This window comes from Myxocyprinus asiaticus, chromosome 24, assembly GCF_019703515.2.
Source record: "Myxocyprinus asiaticus isolate MX2 ecotype Aquarium Trade chromosome 24, UBuf_Myxa_2, whole genome shotgun sequence".
Classification (NCBI taxonomy): Eukaryota; Metazoa; Chordata; class Actinopteri; order Cypriniformes; family Catostomidae; genus Myxocyprinus; species Myxocyprinus asiaticus.
This window is the reverse complement of record NC_059367.1, coordinates 15,440,437-15,460,389: the sequence shown is the minus strand read 5'-3', so window position 1 is coordinate 15,460,389 and position 19,953 is coordinate 15,440,437. Positions and strand designations below refer to the sequence as shown.

At 38.6% G+C, this 19,953-nt stretch overlaps 2 protein-coding genes across 4 annotated transcripts; one reads left to right on the top strand and one right to left on the bottom strand.

The window, feature by feature from the left end:
- The first annotated feature begins 2,929 nt into the window (after window positions 1-2,929).
- LOC127415245 (protein FAM78B) lies at window positions 2,930-10,421 on the top strand. Its single transcript, XM_051653915.1, has 2 exons — window positions 2,930-4,021; window positions 7,454-10,421. The coding sequence occupies exons 1-2, from the start codon at window positions 3,759-3,761 to the stop codon at window positions 7,974-7,976; spliced, it is 786 nt and encodes a 261-aa protein (XP_051509875.1). The 5' UTR covers window positions 2,930-3,758; the 3' UTR covers window positions 7,977-10,421.
- A 137-nt stretch (window positions 10,422-10,558) lies between these two features.
- Window positions 10,559-19,291, bottom strand: LOC127415244 (UDP-N-acetylglucosamine transporter-like). Of its 3 annotated transcripts, XM_051653912.1 has the most exons (8): window positions 18,913-19,291; window positions 18,208-18,430; window positions 16,947-17,101; window positions 16,498-16,620; window positions 16,139-16,313; window positions 14,130-14,248; window positions 12,448-12,581; window positions 10,559-12,316 (listed from the first exon to the last, which is right to left on the bottom strand). In XM_051653912.1, exons 2-8 carry the CDS (start codon window positions 18,395-18,397, stop codon window positions 12,226-12,228), a joined length of 987 nt encoding a protein of 328 aa, XP_051509872.1. In that variant the 5' UTR covers window positions 18,398-18,430; window positions 18,913-19,291; the 3' UTR covers window positions 10,559-12,225. The 3 variants fall into 3 exon arrangements, with proteins under 3 accessions (XP_051509872.1, XP_051509873.1, XP_051509874.1); XM_051653913.1 differs by lacking the exons at window positions 10,559-12,316; window positions 12,448-12,581 and adding an exon at window positions 12,594-13,944; XM_051653914.1 differs by lacking the exons at window positions 10,559-12,316; window positions 12,448-12,581; window positions 14,130-14,248 and adding an exon at window positions 14,464-15,748.
- Window positions 19,292-19,953: the final 662 nt, after the last annotated feature.

Below are 19,953 nucleotides of genomic sequence, written 5' to 3'. Positions count from 1 at the left end.
CATGGCTTCGGCATGTGATTTGTGAAACAGTTGTCACACTTTGCTTGTAAGCATCGAGGAATAAATTCTGATTGGATAAACTTTTTGTTTTTTACTATTCGTTTGTAGATGAATTAGGAGTGGAAAGAGTTGAAAATACATAGGCAAAAAGGTCAATGAGCCCACTTATTGTTCTGTTTTGCCCTGGAACCATTAGCAGCCACGATAAGAAAGGAAGATGATTTTCCAGGGGTGGTGGCGGGTGGCATGGCGCATAAGCTTTTGCTTTACGCAGATGATGTTTTATTATTTGTCTCCGATCCTACTAGATCTATGCCTTGCCTCAACCAAATTATTAATTCCTTTTCTAAGTTCTCATGATACAGAGTGAATTCGGTCTAAATCCAAAGCTTTGGCTCTGACAGCGTACTACCCGGTAACGGCTTTTCAGGCAGGTGCCTTCCAGTGGCCCAAACAGGGTTAATTTTGACTCTTTAATAAAAAGGTTTTCGACCGATGTGGGCAGGTGGGCTTCATTACATTTTTCTATGATTGGGAAGGTTAATGTTATTAAAATGAATTGTATTCCAAAATTAAATAACCTGCTACAATCTCTCCCTGTAGATGTCCCCCTCTCTTATTTCAAGCAATTTGATAGCATAGCGAAGTCCTTCATTTGGAATGGTAAACGTCCCAGATTACATTTCATTAAGTTACCGATTGACAAAGGTAGGCTAGGCCTACCCAAGATTTTGTTTTATTATTATGCATTCGGTCTCAGACATTTGGCTCATTGGTCACCTTTAAGAGGCCTTTAAGAGGGGGGGGGGGGGGTAAGGGTTTAATTTTATATAATTTAATTCTGTATTTTCTGTTATGTTTATTTAATTTGTTGAATGGAATCAATACAAATTGTTAATAATAAAAAGGTCAATGAGAACGAAAGGATAAAAAAATATTGATTTATTAGGCATTAGGCAGAGAAGGCTTTGCTGGCCCTGAGAAAATAGCCACTGATACAAAATATATATAAACTTATATATATATATATATATATATATATATATATATATATATATATAAAGTTTACCTTACAGTTACTGATATACACTCACCGGCCACTTTATTATGGTGCATCTTTTTTGTTTTTGTATCTGCATTTATTGCTGTATTTTTTCCTGGTCAATAACGGGGGAAATGTTCAGAGCTTTTTTGTTGTCTAGAAACCTTTAAGATGTCTATCCAAACATTCAAAAATAAACTTACCCCAAGAAATATGGAATAAAAGTTTTTTTAAAACTAGCCGTTGGCCTCTCCTATCTAATTTGCTGTTGTTATAGCATAATGCTCTCAAAAGAAACGTAATGTTTTTGACATTTGAAACCAGAACCTGTGTGCATGGGGGACACTGGACTTTTCACACAATGCGGAACTTTTTAGTTGGTGCCACAATATCTCCCCCTGCTGGATATTTTGTTAAATGCAGACCATGCTGACAGATTTTTTTTATTATTATTATTATTTTAAAAAACTACTTAAAAGGACACCAATATTAAATAATTGGATAACAGATTTTTCAGATGCAGAAAAATAGTTAAAAACACGTGTATATACAAATTTTAATTTTGCCATACACGTAGCTTGAAAAAATAAAAAATAAAAAAAATTATATATATATGATGTGTATGGCAAAACTAAAATTTGTGTGCTTTGTATTTGTAAAACTGTGTGCCGTTTGGTTTTCTGAAAATAAAAAACAGACTTTGTGACTCATAGATGCGAGGCATTTTTAAATGTACTGTAACTCAAATATGACTCATATTCAGTTATTATGAAGATAGGTTTATCTCTAAAAGTAATCTTTTTTCTTACCTCACTCTCTGTCTTATTCATGTCTCTTGCAACAGAGTCTCTCTACATTAGTTTAGTTTTAGACGAACGTGTAAAGTAACACGTTAATCCAGCATACTCGATTATTCTTCCCTGATGTCACTCACATCTGTACACATTTCATCTGTCAGGTCTATACTTTATTCCGGGGTGGGTTCGGATTCACTAATCACCATCATCAGCGTCTGACATCACGCAAACTTCAAGATAGCAGCTATTTTCCAAAGTGATGTTCCCTGACAGAGAAACGAATAATTTTGACACGAGTTTGTCCTTAGTGACGACATCCCATCTCTGCCGGTTGTCATGGTTACACGGAAAGCCATCAATTAAGAAGCGGAACATGTCTCTCGTGCTGTATAATCTGCACTGCGATCAAATCTAACGGGAAGTAAATATGAATTATACTTCCAGAAAGGTAAATATTATTTTCAGTTCGACAAGTGGAAATGTACCTCCTAAAGTCAGCGGCGAAATTCCCATTTAAATATTCTATAGTAGGCTATCTCTTGAAATATCAAAAGTTTCGTCATATTTAGAGTTCTTTTAGTACACAAAAAGTACACAGTACACATTTTCTCAGAAGCACGCTCTCTGAAAAGATCACATTCCATTTTATTTTGGGAAACGCAGTTAAATACTAGGCTATTCATTTTTCATGAGCCTGATATATTAGGAAGAGTCCTCTTCATATGATCTCACATATTGCATTAATACGCTGTTAATACGAATAAGTATTACACATATAGGCCTATTGTTGTGCTGCATATCCAGTAAAATCAACAGGTTTCATTTCAAGTTATAGTCTGAGCCTGCTTTTCACTGCATTTCCAACCAGACCTCAAGAGAATTCGTCACAATAGTACGTGGCATTTTATAATTGCATAACTGAATGATAGCATCGCAAAACTGCATTATTTTTTCCCCCTACTGGAACTGATTAACTGAGAGTTCATCAACGTGTGTACGTGTGGAGGACTAAAGCGTGCTCTGTTACTCCCAAGCGCCTCTGACCGTTCATTCAGCACCACAGCAACTGAACAGCGACAGCAGCGTGCACGCCAATAACGGAGACGGGAACTGTTTATTTAAAAGCCGAATACCAGTCATTTTGACAGGGCTCAGATTCAGACTTCAGGGGTACATCTAATCTCATTCAGACGCCTCGCGGGCTTATGTGGGTTATCTATGTTTACAGAGGAATACGCTATAACGGAACGTCAAATATGATGTGATCGAGAGCAGCATCCCACAATGTAACACACTGTTTTCGCGGTTCCTCGTTTGCCGTAGATCATGAAATACTTGAAGACTGTTGGTTTTTGCGAAAGAACAAACATCAACCGAAAAATGCAGAATCGCGAGCACATCTTGTCGAGGCGAGCGGTCCGCCACACCTGACTGTTTTGCTCTGTCTCCGGTTGTGACATGAAAACTCGGACCAGAAAGAAACGGATAAAAGGGCGAAGAGCTTCAAAAGCCCATTTGGATTTGACAGGAAAGATATCAGATTAAGGTGGTGGGTCAACACTTAACTCCGAAAGAGAGTGACAATCAGAAGCATGGGTAACCTACAGTAAAGATCAAGAGATGGTAGGAGGTCTTGCAACCTGTGAAGACAGTGATTTGATAGCTGTTGATCATTTGTTAATGGTCGTGATTTGGGAGATAAAATCGGTTCTTTGGTGTTTGTCTTAATTCAAATTAATTTATTCATTTTTTTATTTTTATTATTATTATTATTATTATTATTATTCACATAGTCTGCTTTTGGTGCCTGTTTCCCTAAGGCGCGTGGATATCAGCCTAGATTTATGCGTTTTTTATTTATTTATTTTTGAAGATAAAAGCAGACTATATTTGGGTAGTTATTCTGACCTTTTCGAACCATGGGCTGCCTTCAAAGCGTCGCCTGCAAGCCCCGCATTAAACGCGAGAACATCGTTGTTTACGACGTCTCAGCGACGATTGACCATTGCCCGACAGTGATTGAAGAGAATTCACCCATAGTGCTCCGCTACAAAACCCCTTACTTCAAGGCCGCCGCCCGGATAGTAATGCCACCGATCCCTCGAAACGAGACTTGGGTGGTTGGATGGATCCAAGCGTGCACTCAGATGGAATTCTACAACACTTATGGAGACCTTGGCATGTAAGTTTATCTACTGCCTGGCGAGTGTATAAAATAATGTTCCGGGTTCTATACAAGTTAAAAGAATATTTCGGGTTCAATACAAGTTAAGCTCAATCGACAGCGTTTATAATGTTAATTACCACAAAAAAATAATTTCGACTCGTCTATCCTTTAAAAATAGCAAAGCATCGAGAATAAAAGCAAAGCAGCAAAAATCATTTTAATGGATGCCCTTATAATGGATGGTTTAAAATGAGGAGCTTATTTTTTTTTTAAAGTACTTACATTAATTCATCTGTTAAAACTTTGTAAAGTTGTTTAAATAATCATTTTTATGGTCGTTTTAGGGTTTAGTACCTTACATTGTCATGACAATGAAGTTGTGAAATTGGATACACTATAACTTTACACAGAAAAGGTTAGTCAGCGATTTATCACACTAAAATCATGTTAACATTCATATAGTTTACGTCTTCTGGCTATACTTTCAAAACAGTGAGTATTTTATTTGTATTTATTTTTAAAAAAAATATCCCCTTTTCTCCCAATTTGGAATGCCCAATTCCCACTACTTAGTAGGTCCTCGTGGTGGCACGGTTACTCACCTCAATCCGGGTGGCGGAGAACAAGTCTCAGTTGCCTCCGCTTCTGAGACCGTCAATCTGCACATCTAATGACGTGGCTCATTGTGCATAACACCGTGGAGACTCACAGCACGTGGAGGCTCATGCTATTCTCCGCGATCCACGCACAACTTACCACGCACCCCATTGTGAGCGAGAACCACTAATCGCAACCACGAGGAGGTTGCCCCATGTGACTCTACCCTCCCTAGCAACTGGGCCAATTTAGTTGCTTTGGAGACCTGGCTGGAGTCACTCAGCACACCCTGGATTCAAACTCGTGACACCACGGGTGGTAGTCAGCGTCAATTCTCGCTGAGCTACCCAGGCCCCAAAACAGTGAGTATTTTAACATTTACGGTTTGGCCCCACAATGGCTCTTAGAATGGAAGTGAATGGGGCCAGTTTATAAACGTTTAAATCAGAGTTGGAATCTTGATCTTGCGGTCTTGGTCTTGGTCTGGATCTGGGTCTCGGCTTATGGTCTTAGTCAAGACCGCAGTGTTACGAGTTCACTAAATGTGATAATTATTTCAACCACTAGATGGCATGGCATAGCAGCCATGGGGGACGTGGGGTACATGTCCCCCACACTCTTTAAAAAGGTGATTTTTGTCCACCGCACATTTCCAAGCTAAACCCATACCGAGTCCAAATGGTGGATTTGAATACAGTATTCTTTGCGTTTTGTTACTTTGGGCTGATTGAGCGACCATCCAGGCAATCACAGGTGAGATTCATGAGCCGAAACCACCCTTACGTAAAGGGCCATCAGTCAGAGAGTCTAATCCAGTGTTTCTCAACTGGTGGGTCATGACCTAAAAGTGTGACGCAGGTCTATTCAGACAGCAGGGAAAGAACAATGACATGGTTCTCCACTGAAGATTTTTTGGCGGCTGCCCAAGTGATAGCCTATTTAGGACTGCCGAGACAAATTTAATGATAATCTCACAGCTAAAGGCTTTTCATCTGCACTGTGATATTTTCGAGGTGCGATTTATAGCTTTCGTGCAGGTGTAAAGGAACCAGCTAGCGCTTATGATCTGCTCTGCTCTCTGGCACTCACGCAACAACCGTGCTTCTCTCGATATTGTGGTGCACAGACATCAAAACTGATGAGATCAATTTAAATTCTAGTGAGACTTTTCTAGTTTAAAGTGTTATTTAGAAACTCAAGTCAAACCTCTCACACAGTAGGCAGCCCGGACATGCCAAACAGCACCGAGGAGGAAAAGAGCAACACTGTGTTATGCGCAAAAAAATGTTTTTTCATTACGCATCACCTTTACAAAATTGTTTTATGATTTTACATGAGTAAAAGTAACTGATATATTTTTACAAAATGTTATAGCTTCATATGAAATAAATCTATAGGTAGAATCTATTACACATCATTTTTATATCAACAGTGGCTGTTGCAGTTGTAGTTAAAGTTTCAATGTGTTTAGGCTAGTATTTTTTCATATATACTATAGTTTATTATTATTATTATATATTATTGTAGACTAGGAACATTGACCTAACCATGACAATGAGGAGCCTTTCCTCCTGTGTATTATGTATGTTCTGTTTGAATGATATTTGAAATTAGGAAACAAATGGCACAATAATGGGCTAATTTAAATAAATATGCTCTTTATTTTTTAAAAGGGGGGGAAAACTTCCTGTAGCTTTTGTCAACAACAAAAATAATGTCATTGACGCATGCCCTTATACTTGAAAACCATGAACAATACTATGCAAGATAAAAGGAAATGCGACCCAGGATACATTAAATACAGGTTACGTTTTTACTATGGTGGGTCGCCACTTGATTTCCAATGTAAAATCTGGGTCCTGAAGCAAAACCAGTTGAGAACCACTGCCTTGGTGTACAATTTTGGGTATACATTTTAACTAGAGGTACAGAAAAGGTCCTTTTGTACAGTAAAGGTCCCTAAACAGTAAACTTTTTTTTCTATAAGTGTTCTTTTAATACCTTCAATGCTCTTCTTCTCGACCAAAAACCATCTTTTGTGAAATTAAAATGTCAAAAATGATGGAAATGTAGCCATTTAAATGCAAATATTTGTTACACTGTTGTTAGTAGATCTGAGTTTGTGTGTGCCTTTTGGCTCAGGAATGGCAGGATGTTGTGTGAAAGGCCAATTTCTGTGGTGCAGAAGCAATTTATATTCACTGAGTGAATACATCAGCTCAGTGCCTGAGGGGTGGAGTGTTTGCACCTTCATCAGTCACATCTCTTTCATTTATACTCCCACAAATGTGTTTCACAGCTTGTCACTAGATCAGACAGGAGAGTCAGAACAAAAACAGAACAGCTGCTATACTGTATGAAACATCAGCGTGGTTCTACTACACAGAGAGAGTAATGAATTTAATGCTTAATCTACAAACAAAGATATAGAGGGTGAAAGAGTGAGAGAGATTCTCACACCCACCCACAAACCCTGTGACGTGTGATGTGGGCACTTCTGATGCTGCCTAGGGGGCCTGTCTGTGTGGAGGTGTGGACATGTGTGTGGGGGTGTGCATTACTGCCTTTGCGGGCGGTTGTGTGGGGTTGTCTGTGAGACAGATGGTGTCATACCAAAGATGAAATGCCAGCACTGGGGTCATACCTAACAACACCCAGGCACATTAATGTCCTCTCACACTGAGTCACTTTACACCGACAGCTGAGACCATGATAATGAATGTCATCATTAACCCTAGTTATCATGTGACAACTGGAATCGCCATCCTCTTCCGTTTTTTCCATATTAAACGATGTAACTGTGTCTTTGCAGGCAGGTGGTTTAACCTCTTAACTTAATAATCTTTACAGGTCAAGCTGGGAGCTGCCAGAGTTAAGAGAAGGACTGGTCAAAGCCATCAGCGACTCAGATGGCGTGAGCTACCCATGGTACGGTAACACCACGGAAACAGTAACCCTCTCTGGCCCTACATCCAAGCCGTCACGCTTCACCATTAGCATGAACGATAATTTCTATCCCAGCGTAACTTGGGCTGTACCAGTGAGTGAGAGCAATGTGCCTTTGCTCACACGGATTAAACGGGACCAGAGCTTCACAACTTGGCTGGTGGCTCTGAACACTGCCACGCAGGAGAAGATCCTCCTGCAGACAGTAAAGTGGAGGATGAGAGTGGACATCACCGTGGACCCCTTCAAGCCACTGGGCTCCAGAGCAAGACTCACTGGACGGCTGCACCAGGACCAGCCCAAGATGCTGACCAATATGGAGCCCATCCCACCAAACGCTCTAGGAAAACCCAATGCTAATGATGCCCAAGTACTTATGTGGAGGCCCAAGAGAGGGCCACCATTGGTGGTGATTCCCTCTAAGTAGCAAGGTGTGGGAAAACAATGTGAACCAGATGCACAAGTTTTTTTATTTTTTTTATCAATAGTGACACACAAGTCAATTTGCCTTAAATCCACACTGCTGCCTTCAAAGAGATACTTGGTTCCTAAATTGTCCTGGAGAAACTCTATAACTTTTGCCTTAAAACCTCTTTAGACTCAAGAATAAAAAAGAAGAGATCTTAAGGAGGGTCAGTCCACTGGCCTGTTGAGCTGCACATTGAATATCACAGCCTATTCAGCATTTAATGCTGCATTTAATCTGATAAGAGCTTTGACCAGTGTGGTTCAAACTAGAGCTTTAAAGAGAATGTCAGAAAACCTTTTGTGAAACAAGAGGCATCTGTTTTTGGCACAAATACAATATATGGGCAACTCATAGGGCCAGTCTTGCACAGGCAGTGCAGCAAACTGTACACGTTGTTGAGACACATGGTCTGTTCTAAAACCACGTGAGCTGCCTCACTGGCAGCATCTTAAGAAATGGTCATGTTTCCATCCAAGTAACAAATGTAATTTATGCAAAAAAAAAAAATAATAATAATAATAATAATAATAATATTGCAAAACAATATAAAGCAGTGTTGTGTTCAAGAGAACAAAATAGTCACTTCCAGTTGGCACACAATAGAAGTTGTAGCCACTGGGGACATTTTGTTTAATGTAATAAATTACGCCTCATATTTAAACCTCATAATAAATCTCATGATTGCTTGGGATCTGCAGCAGATGCATTATATCTGGGTACGAAAGTGTGTCAGGCAGTTCTGGGAGGTAATTGTAGCCAGTCATTTAGATGACAGGCTTTGGCTCCGGCATTTCAGAATGACCAGAGGAACATTTGAGATGCTATCCGATGATACTGGTCTGCCGGTTAGTCCAAGTAGGTATGGCTGCAAGCCGGAGACCTCCAAATGGGGGCAGAATCTCAAAAAGGGAGCGGAGTTACTCCAGAAAGGGCGTGGTTATTACAAAAGGGGGTTGCACTAACTCCAAAAGGGGGCATTACTTCCACTCACGGTTAAGGTTAGAGAAAGGGTTAGGTTAGGGGCTTCCTATATCTTTAATTCAAGTTTGGAACTCCCGCTCCTTTTTGGATCAAAATGCCTGCAGCTTTATCCTTCTCGGTTAGTCCAGTTGTGTGTTAATTATTCAGTCACACTACTTGAGGCAAAGTCATGTGATTTTTTTTATGCATATCTAAGAATTTATTCTGTAAATGTGCTTCCATCATAGTTTATGCATGTCTTCTTATCGATTAAAAAAAAGACATCCAGTTCAGGCAAGCATACATTGTTGTTTTTTTCCGCATTATAGAGATTATTCGCATCTTGGTGTTTTCATCAAGCATGTTTTATGCAGAATCCCAAAATTTTCACAAAAGTTTGATGATGGAAACAAAGCTAGGCACGCTCCAGCGCAAAGGCTAATCCAAAAGCCTAATTCTGCTGCTTCTGAAATTACCTAATTTCTTGCCAAATTCTAAGGTAGTATTCTTCCCCAGGAAGGCATTCTCAGAATGCACTGTTATGAGCTCGTGGAAAAATAAGTCCAAGATGGCAGACGAGGCAAGATAAATTTTTTGGTTATAAATATACTCATAATCCAATCAATATTGAAAAGTATCTATAATAATTTTACCCAAGTGTGTGTACTATATATTTGCCATTGTTTAAGTGTTACGTTGTTCCACTTGCATCGCCTGTACTGAAAACAATTGAAAGTTCAGTCTCCCCTGTGCTGTGCATGTGAAACTCTATCTGTATGGTGTGTGGAGTTGCTGCCTATGTAGAGCACTTCAAATCGGTCACTTATAAGGCTCCATGTCAGTTAGGATGATGCCATAGAAGGCAGCTGCCTAAGTAGGCAGGAGGCAGCGATGTAGCTCACTAGGTAATGGAACAGACCCAGTCTTGTTACTTAAAAGTGTACAGTTTAATTCAGTATTGCCTTTTATCTCAATTAGTTTACATTTAAACAAAGTTTATGGTTAAATCATTCTCATATGAAGCTTTGTATAAGAATGAAGCAGAAAGACATAAAGAGAAAAAAGTCAGGGACAATGAGGGCAAAATGGACAAGATTTTTTTCATTCCACTGAGCATAATCTGGACTGTGAATACTGCTGCAGTGGTTTTGTTCCTGGAAGTCAGAGGACTTCTGTGGCTTAAATTTTTATCCTCTAAAATGTCAGCAGCTGTCTACTAATTTGCTTTTCTGCTCACCTTTGAGCGAGGGAACGAGAAAGGAAAGATTTGAAAAGTATTGCCAATACTAACTCCCACCACTACTCAGTAACTCATTAGAGAGGCACAAACCATCCAAACCTTTCTACTGAGAAAATGAACACACACATCCAAACAAAGAAGCACAACAAACACTCACCTTTCTTCTTGCTAAGTACCATCCTCCCGATTCCCCTAAACCAGCACAACTTAAGCAGGAGTGACTGCTTGATTATCAAAAATAATCAAATCACTTCACTCAAGCATTAAAGCCATTGTGTTCGTACAAACTGAATTTATGGTGCCATATGGGATTTACTGACTTCAATAACAACATTACTGCTGCTGGTCTTCAGAGGTCATGGTAGAAGTTTATTGTTTTTGAGGTTCACAGTGTGGTTTGAATTACTGATGACTGATCAAACAAACATAGGTTTGAAAGCTGAACCAACTGTATGTAGGAACAGAAGAATCCTTTTGCCTTTTTAATCAGTTTTTTTCAATCTGTGATTGCATGCATTGTTTTACAGTAATTACACCTTTTTTTTTTTGAAAAAAGCCAAGCCTCTTTAAGTTTAGTGCTACCCTGGTGAAAGTGTGTAATGTTTGAAACAAACTGATAATTAAACAACTTTTTTATATTATATTACTCTTCAGCAGTGACTAACATAGTTTCACACACTGTGCAAAGTAGCTAAAACTGCACTTCCTTGCATATATAATGGAGTAACTCAAGTATTTTTAGTTGCCTGGTGACAGAGGTAATATGTAAAATAATCTGTAATCACGACAGTGGAGTAATTCCTCAAACTGACTGGCTAGCATTACTATCATCAGTATTGTTATTACATCAAAGGTTTACATGATATTCATAAAAGGTCCATTATTTATCTCCATTTCTACAGCACCAACACTAAACCAGCAACCCAGTCAATTAAAAATAACATTAAAAGCTTCTTTTTGGGACTTAAAGGGATAGCTAACCCAAAAATGAAAAATCTGTCATTATTTATTCACCCCCATGTTGTTCCATACCTGTATGACTTTCTTCCTTCCCATCTACAACGGACGTGAGTGATGTCATGTCGCAATGCCCTGAGGCTGTCTAAACTGGATGTGTTAAATTTGTCTTGTTGGCAAAATAGTACAGTGTATCCATTTACTGTCAGCAAGACACGACAGACACATCCAGTGTAGACAGCATCATTGATTATAATGGAAGCGATTTGCATTTGTCGCATCGCATTAGGCAGAATGTTAGTGTCAGTCACCATTCACTTTCATTATATGGAAAAGTAGATCCAATGAAAGTGAATGGTGACTGAGGCTAACATTCTGCCTAACATCTCCTATCGTGTTCCACAGAGGAAATTCGTACAGGTTTGGAAAATGAAGGGTAAAGAATTATGACAGGATATAAATTTTTGGGTCAAGCCCTTCAGCAACCTAAATTCCACAAAACAAGTTTTTGCAAGATTCAAGTTTCATTTGTGGTGAATTACTGCGAGCCACTGTAGCGATCCGAAAGCAGCCATCACCCGACAGAAATGAACATACATCAAACGATTCATGACAAATGAGAAAAGCCAAACTCTTCGGAATGGATATGGAATGGAGTTCTGTGCTACAATTCTCAGAAAGGTTTAATTCCTGATTGTCCAAAAAAAAAAGAAAACATTTTCAGTTCTTCAAGAAACATTTGAAAGAGTATGGCACGTTTGGAAAGGGTTTTATCCATCACCCATTGATAAGAGTATGCTTTTTACTCTAAAAGAGAGTTTTATTGAAACTCAAAGGCATAATCGGTCTCTCCTTCAGGCCCAGAGCATCTCACCCAGTGTGCTTTAGCTCAGAACTGCATAGCAGTGGCCTAGCCTACTGATCCAACCTTGAATCAATAAATTTTACACCTCTCTATACCTCCTCTCTTCTTCTCTGTCCTTCCACTTGTTTCATCCTTTTGTTCTGCTCCACTTTTACATTGTGCATCCCTTTTTCATCCCCTCTCTTTCATGCTTTGCTTGGGTTGGGAGCTGGCTTGCCCTCATAACCATAGAGAAATGTTGCCACTATGACGAACACAGTGCCCAGGAAGAACACACTGGATGGGAAAGAAAGAAGTGTTTTTACGGTCATTTCAGTTCAACTCCATTCCATTATATTGAATTCAAATGAATTTCAACTCTACAAATCCTAAATGAGTGTATAGTCACACTAAAGAAAACTCAGTACCTGGTAGGCTCAAAGTCCTCGAGCCAAAAATATGAAATTAATGTGGAGAGGATAATTGAGAGTGATGTAGCAAAGCCTTTTAGTATGTTGTCTGCATACTTGATGACAGCTGCTATAACCAGCCCTCCAAGAGCCTGAAGGATAAAGAAAAATCTATTCATATTGTTGCGCATTAATGTATTTCAGGTAAACAGCTCTCATTCAGGCATCTCTTTAATTGTTAATAAAGAAGCAATTATCAATTTTGAATCACATGAAGTACAAAAACAAGTTTTCCAGTATTAGGTGGCAAACATACAGGATGCGTTCTTGTGTTCAAAGAAGCGCAACACAGGTTTAATTAAATAGAACAAATCGCAGGGCTTTCGAAACACATTTTTAATAGTTGTAACAACTATTCATCTGTATTAAAGTATTTATCTTCATCTGTTACTATCATTTTGGTGTCATGTGTGGGTCATTTCCCAATCCCACCACCGTAACTTTACATGTGTCTAATAAATGCAAAGATGGTCATGGTGAGAGACAGTAAGAACAACGCAACCACTATGTACACATCCATCTGATGCATGTGTACATAGACCAACAATTAAAAAATAGCGCAGATGCAAAAACATGTGCTGTGTGAAAGGCCTTTGCAGACTAAGTGCAAATTTCAGTTGAGATTTTTCGCTGCGATTAACATTTTGAATAAAAACAATGGATTACAATGAAGCAATTTACACCTGGAGTGAACATTCATGCACCGACAAAGCATTTTTTTTTTTTTTTTTTTTACTGTGTGTTGATTCTTTTTTCTTCGCCCGGAGATTAAATTTCCTGACCAATAAAATATGACCTTTGGATCATGTATGAGGAGTTGCTGCAGTTCCCAAAACCACCGCAACTGGTGGCGCTTAAGCACAGAAAGCTGTTTTGACCAAGCTGAAATAACTAGAGGAAGAAATCCTGAACAAGCAGCGAGGATGTGTATTTCACTTCCATCAAATGCCTTAAAAACTGAAAGTTTTTTCACATGTAGGTTCTCTTAACATGTAAATGATATTGCTGCATCACAGTACATTTTAATCGTAACATACAGGGTTTTGAGCAAATATACATGGAAATAAGATACAATCAGTATTGTTCCAATTGATAACATGTATTAACCGTTATTGTTATTTTTTTTTACACTCAATTCTTTCTAATCACCCCTCAGACTGTGTATACTGCACATGATAATACTGCCAATCAACTTGTCCAGCAGGTGAACTGAAATAGTTTGTGAAAGTGTCTCAAATGTTTTCTTTCTTACTGAGAAAATCAACAATTAACTTGTCATCGCTGCTGCAGCTTGTAGAGAAATCTGTTTTGTTTTTTTCGATCTGCTCGTTAGAGAAATCTCTTGCTTGTCTTTTGAATTGAGATTTCATGGTTGTTTTGCAAACTTGTAGAGTAGTTCTTCATCTCATCCGTGATGGGCGAAGGGCAGACCAGCTGAAAGTTGCTTTGCGCCACCTACCATACCAAGGTAAAATTGCTGGTCAATTAGCGACACCTTTTGTAGAGGTGTGAATGTGTTTAAGGCAATCATTCACCTCACTTTTAATGTGAAAGGGCCATTCTTCCACGATTCGTTTCACATTATCGCATTGCCTTTGGTGTGCAAAGGCATTTATATAATGCAAAGTGTCTGGGCTCACCTGAAGAGCAACCACAATCCAGGTGAGAGTGTTGTAGCCCTGAAACATTCCACTTTCTTGGACTCTGGCACCATCATAGGCCAACATCCCAAAGATCCCGAAAACCAGACCAAACATGCCTGCAAATAGGAGACACAGAGGAACTTTTACTACCATGTCATACAGAGTACATAAGATATGTTTAGTATCATAAAAGGAGCAGCTTTCATAATTGTTTTTTTTATTTTTTTAGACAAATATACTTACACATCTTTGTAAGTCAGAATAAATAAGAAAAATAAACAATCAAAATTATGATAATTTAATTAATAAATTACTTGAGGGAAGGTATTAATGAAAAACTTCATGCCATTAAAACAAGAACCTAAATTAAATAATTCTGATAGACTTTGACATGAGTGCAGTGTTATTACAGATAGAATAAAATTATGCTGGCTCTCATAGAACAACAGGGTTGCTTTTTTTGGCTCAGTTCATTATGATGAACAGAAGTTCACATTAGGAGGTGAATCACTACAGACGCTCAATTCACACATTCCCAGTTAAAAATAAACTCAACACTGACACTCCACATGGCAGGAATGTAAACACTGAAAACTGGCTTTAGCTTCAAAATGTGACCTGAGAGATTTGTATTTCAATTTGGTGCAAGGACACTAGGTTTATAAAAAAAAAAAAAAAAAAAAAAGACAATTTTGAAATTATTTGAAATAAGACCTGTAACTAGATATTGGTTTGAAATGATGAAACCAGAACATTTATCTTAATAAATTGAGGTACTTGGAATCCAAATAAACTCCTTAAGGAAAGAATACGGGAGTAAAGCATAAAATATCTTGTGCGTGCCGTGGTACTCAATGTCGTTGTTAACATTTCATTTTCACCAAAGCACTCGAGTGTTAATTTGCACTCCATGGGTTAAATAACATGTTTAGATTTGAGAAAAAGAATTAAGCCACACTCTCACTACACAATTTTTGGTTGGATTTTGCTGTTGCGGACAGACTTCAAAGGTCTGTGACAAAACCCCCAGAACGTGGGCCGATGCTTGTTGAGTATGAGCAGTTCAGCAACATGATCTGAGCCTGTCTTGATCTGTCACAGACACTGCGATGTTTGATATTTTCGCCACATAATCTTAAAGTGTGAGCGATGCAGCAACAACAGCAAATTGCTCCAGCCAATCATATCATGCATCTTTGTACAGGAATGGAAACCACAATTTGATCATTATTGTGTTTTATTGTTATAAACTAACAAGGATAAATTTTTTCCAAATAAATAATTGGTACAAGCACTATACTTGACATTGTGCAATGTTTTATTGACCTCCAACTTTTTCTCTAAAACAGACAAAGACTGCCCACATCTTCCCAATGATTATTTTTTCCATACTTTATTTATTCGTTTTATATTTTTGTTTTTCAGACAAAATCGGAAAACACATTTTTGACAGTGAGCTGATCATGTCCCTCTGGAAAAATCCCTTGATCACTCTAATTTTTCGTCTGAAATTATGTGAGAACTTTTTTTTCCGCTGTTGGTCGGGGATGACTCTTGGCCAAAGATCTTGTAATTGGTGCACCTCGTCTGGGATCTGTTGTGTGGTATGTGCACTGCTACGAATAGAAGATGACAGATACCAAGAAACCTTATTGTGTAGTGTGAGCAGCACATTGATTCAGGTAGTCTGACTGTAGTGTACTGAAAGCGTGGCTTTAACCTCTACCATGTCTTATTTTTCACCATCCAAAATCTGTGCCTTTAATGAGCAAAACTGCAATTTATTGATTGTCATATGCAAGTGTCTGAAAACTCCTCTTGTACAAAATAATTATTATTTAATGAGAAAATATTTCTAACAGGCAAAATCCACAAGCAGTCTTTACAGCAAGATTATTCAACAGTCTTCTATGGTATGAGAATAACTGCTCCACTTCAAAATGCAATCCAAAATAAAGTGATATAATGAAATTTAGAAGAAGCCTTTTTGTAACAAACATACTGACCCAGTTGGATATTCCGGACCCAAACACTCTGTTTGGTCTCTTTAAGGATCTTCTCAAAGTAGACTCCAGCAAACCCACTGGAGCAACAGGCTACCGACACAGCCACCAACCCCACAAACTCTGAGCCTGCAGTCATCTGCTCTTTCTTAGGGTCTGATGGGGAGTCTGCTGGCCACTGTGCACACAAACAAGCACAAATTCTATTGATAATATATCGAAATGGAAAATATCAAAATGGAAAATTTCAAAATGAAATAAAAATGCATAAATGCAAAAATGTTTGTATAGTTTCAGGAAATCTAATTTCAAGTGATGCTGTCTATTATTGGCCTAATACTTGACATTTCATCCAGCTTTACCTGTACAAGTGCAACCCCAGTCATTAGAATGAGTAGAGACAGCCACTGGTACACCCCAAGCCTACGGTCCAGCATGGACACTGAGAATAAAGCTGTGGTCAGGATCTTTAACTGGTATGTCACCTACAAGTGTACAAAAAACAGATAAACCTTCTAAAATAATTCAGCTTGGGTTAAAAATTAATTATCATAGCTGCTGTACTACTCTTTTATTATGGATGGATGGATGGGTGTAGATATTTAAATGGATGGATGAATGATGTAGATCTATAAAAGGATGGATAAATGGTGTAGACCTATAAATGGATGGATGGATGGTATAGATATATAAATGGATTGATGGATGGATGGATGTGTTGTGTAGATCTATAAATAGATGTACAGACATAAGGATCCATAGACGGATGGTTTAGATCAACAAATGGATGGATGAATGAAGACTGACTCACTTGGTATGTAGCAGCATCAAGGTTAGATAGTGCTAGGTAGAGCAGGTTATTCTGCAGCGTGTACATTCCTGAAGGAATTGCCAGCTTCAACATCTCTATAGGCTTGTGAAGAATCTCCTGCCTCAGAATGCTGCTAAGCGCTCTGCAACTGTAACCTGCTCCACACAGACAAAGCAGTTACCCCGCAATAATGAAGCACATTTACAGAAATTCCTTCCTGATGTAGTTTCAGCCTCACAGTCTGTTCACTGACCATCTGGCGCATATTGCAAACAAAGCTGGAAATCACATGTGAAAATTGCAAGCTCAATCAGATTGCACGAATGCAAAAGGACTGCCAGGAAACTTTGAAAAATTGTGCTTGAAAAAGTACCAGGTTGATATTATGAGTGCTTGTGAGAAAGAACTAATCACTGGCTTTGCCAAAGTTTTCCAAGTTAGTGGTATCAAATATTGACAGATACGTATTCAGAGTTTTAAGGCACTTAGTAGCAAGCAAACAAGATATTCACAAGCAGAACTGCATATACAACTTTTTTTGTGTCTGTAAAATAATCAGAACATATAACTTTGAGATGGACATTCGCATCACAAAGACTAAACACCTTTTTTGTTATTTACTTCTGTGTTTTCTTTACTTGCTTTCCATGGACACTCCCACACCATAATCTGAATTAATATTTTAATTCAACCTATAATTGTGTTATAATCTACTTCAAACCTGACTCTAAACGGCACATAAAACCACAACAAACTGTAGTCAGTTGTTTTACAGTATTGTCCAATCTAAGTGGGTTTTTCTTGGCCAGAATAAGCTGCAACTGGATTTTACACCCAAGTCAAAAATCTGGCTAAAAGAGACAATCCCTGATGTAACTCAGATGTCTTGAGACAATGCAAACTAATGCAAATACAATAAGTCCATGTCTCACACATCTACATCTCAGCCTGATGAATGCAGGCTTTAAATACACAGAGATGTTACGTTTAATTTCACACTGCATTCATTACCATCCACAGTCACCCACGGAAAGTGGTGAGTGATTTTCTAACAGGTCTGATCAGGCTACATTCCTGAGATATTGTGGTGCTTTAAAGAAAACTTTTCTTAGAAAAGGTATCAAAACAGTTCCAAGAAACCAGAGAAGATTGCTATGAGGCTGGTCATTATATTACACCACAAATAAGTTTTAAACCTAAGAGACCAATGTATCATTTGAGGGCTGACATGGGCGAATAGCTTTGTTGAAAGGAAATTTACTGTTATCCTTGAAGACAAGCCCCACGCATGTGAGAATCTTAAGAAGTTCGGCCACCACCACAGCAGAGGATGCCAGGTAACGCGGCCCATCGCCCTGTAGGGTACGCGAGTACCGCATGGTCAGCACCAGGGAGGTGGTCTGGAACACTAGAACCCCCAGAGAAAGGTACTTCAGATTGGCCGATGCCATGGTAACAGCCTCTCAGGAGGAGACCAGGACAGGCTGGGGTGACATGAAAGAGAAAGGTGCATAGAACAGACAGATGTTGAAAGACAATGTTGTCCCAGCTGGGTCTGACAGACATGCTGCTCTGTAAATATTAATGGACATAAACAACACTGATGACGTGACCAGGGCTTATGTCCACACACTAGATCTAGTTTACTTGACAAAGAAATCAAACATTAACCCTGCAGTTACTTTATTTACGACAGAGGATTTAACAGAAGAAGAAATACAATGATCTCAAGTTTAAATGCATGTAAAATCATTTCTATGATAGATGAACGTGTAAAATGTTAATCAACTTTTCAAGTAAATAAAGTCAATTGCAGATTAGCGAGTATTTCCGCATTTACATGTGGAAATGGCTGACTGAATTGTAATATTTTCCCACAAAATACAAACGACTTGAGAAGACAGAAGGTTTAACATTTGAATATGATCCCAATTATAAAGTTTGCCATTTTAAACAAAACAGTTACCCTCTCAGAGATCCGGAAGAGAAGTTTCAGTAGTTTTTAAAGACGAGTTTGAAAGCAAACTTCTGGCCATAAAATTCAAATATCCATCCTTGCAGATGAGTTCCAGGAAAATAAATCTGAGTTCTTCGACAGACTGTGAGTTATAGAGTTAAGTAGTCTTATTTTGACAGTTAACGACAGAGAGCTACTGCAGCTAAGCTGTTAGTTAGAGAAGTCTGACGGAGTTATGAATCTCCATCACGAATTATCACCGGCTACATGTCGATCTCATGGCGGATTTCTTCTTTCATAACATATTAAAGCCAAACTTTCAAGCAAGGTGCACAAAACCTTCATCTGAATCTCAAGAGTCTTTCAGTACTTCCTAGTATCTTGATGTTTCGCTCCCCGTTGTCGCCACCTATTGGCTGGCGGGTGGAACGACGTTGGATACATTAGGTGCCGTTCATACCGAACTTGTTCTTGTTTACGTCTGCGCTCCTTTTTCTTTGTTTCTTCGTTTTTTGTTTTTCATGTAAATATGCGCTTGACGGACGTCTTTGACCGTTGCACCGCGTCCAACTGTTGTTTTCAGTGTCTCATGCAGGAGCGCCTCGTGTCAAGTAAAAATAACTTCAACTGTTAAAAACGCGTCTCGAGACACCTGCTTTCTGTTGTATGCGTTGCGCTGCGTTTAGCCTTTAAGCGCAAAAACGCGTTCGGTCTGAATGGCCCCTCAGTATGTGATCAAACAGTAATGGGTTACATATACAAAAATAAACAGACCTTCAAAATAATGCCCTTCTCTTTGCAAAAGGTGAAGTGCGGGTACAGAATGGGAGCAGTTGTAAAGTTGTAAAGCAGTTAAATAAAATGTTATGATTTAGTTTTTTTTTTAAATAAAAACATTTTGATGCCACTATTACTTTTAGTCCTGTAAAATCCCGGGATGCAATGCTGGCCCTCATACAAGAATTAAAACATATTATTTATAACTGATTAGACTGATTAAATCATTGTTTGATTTGGAATTTGTCGCATATATAGCATATAATTCAATCA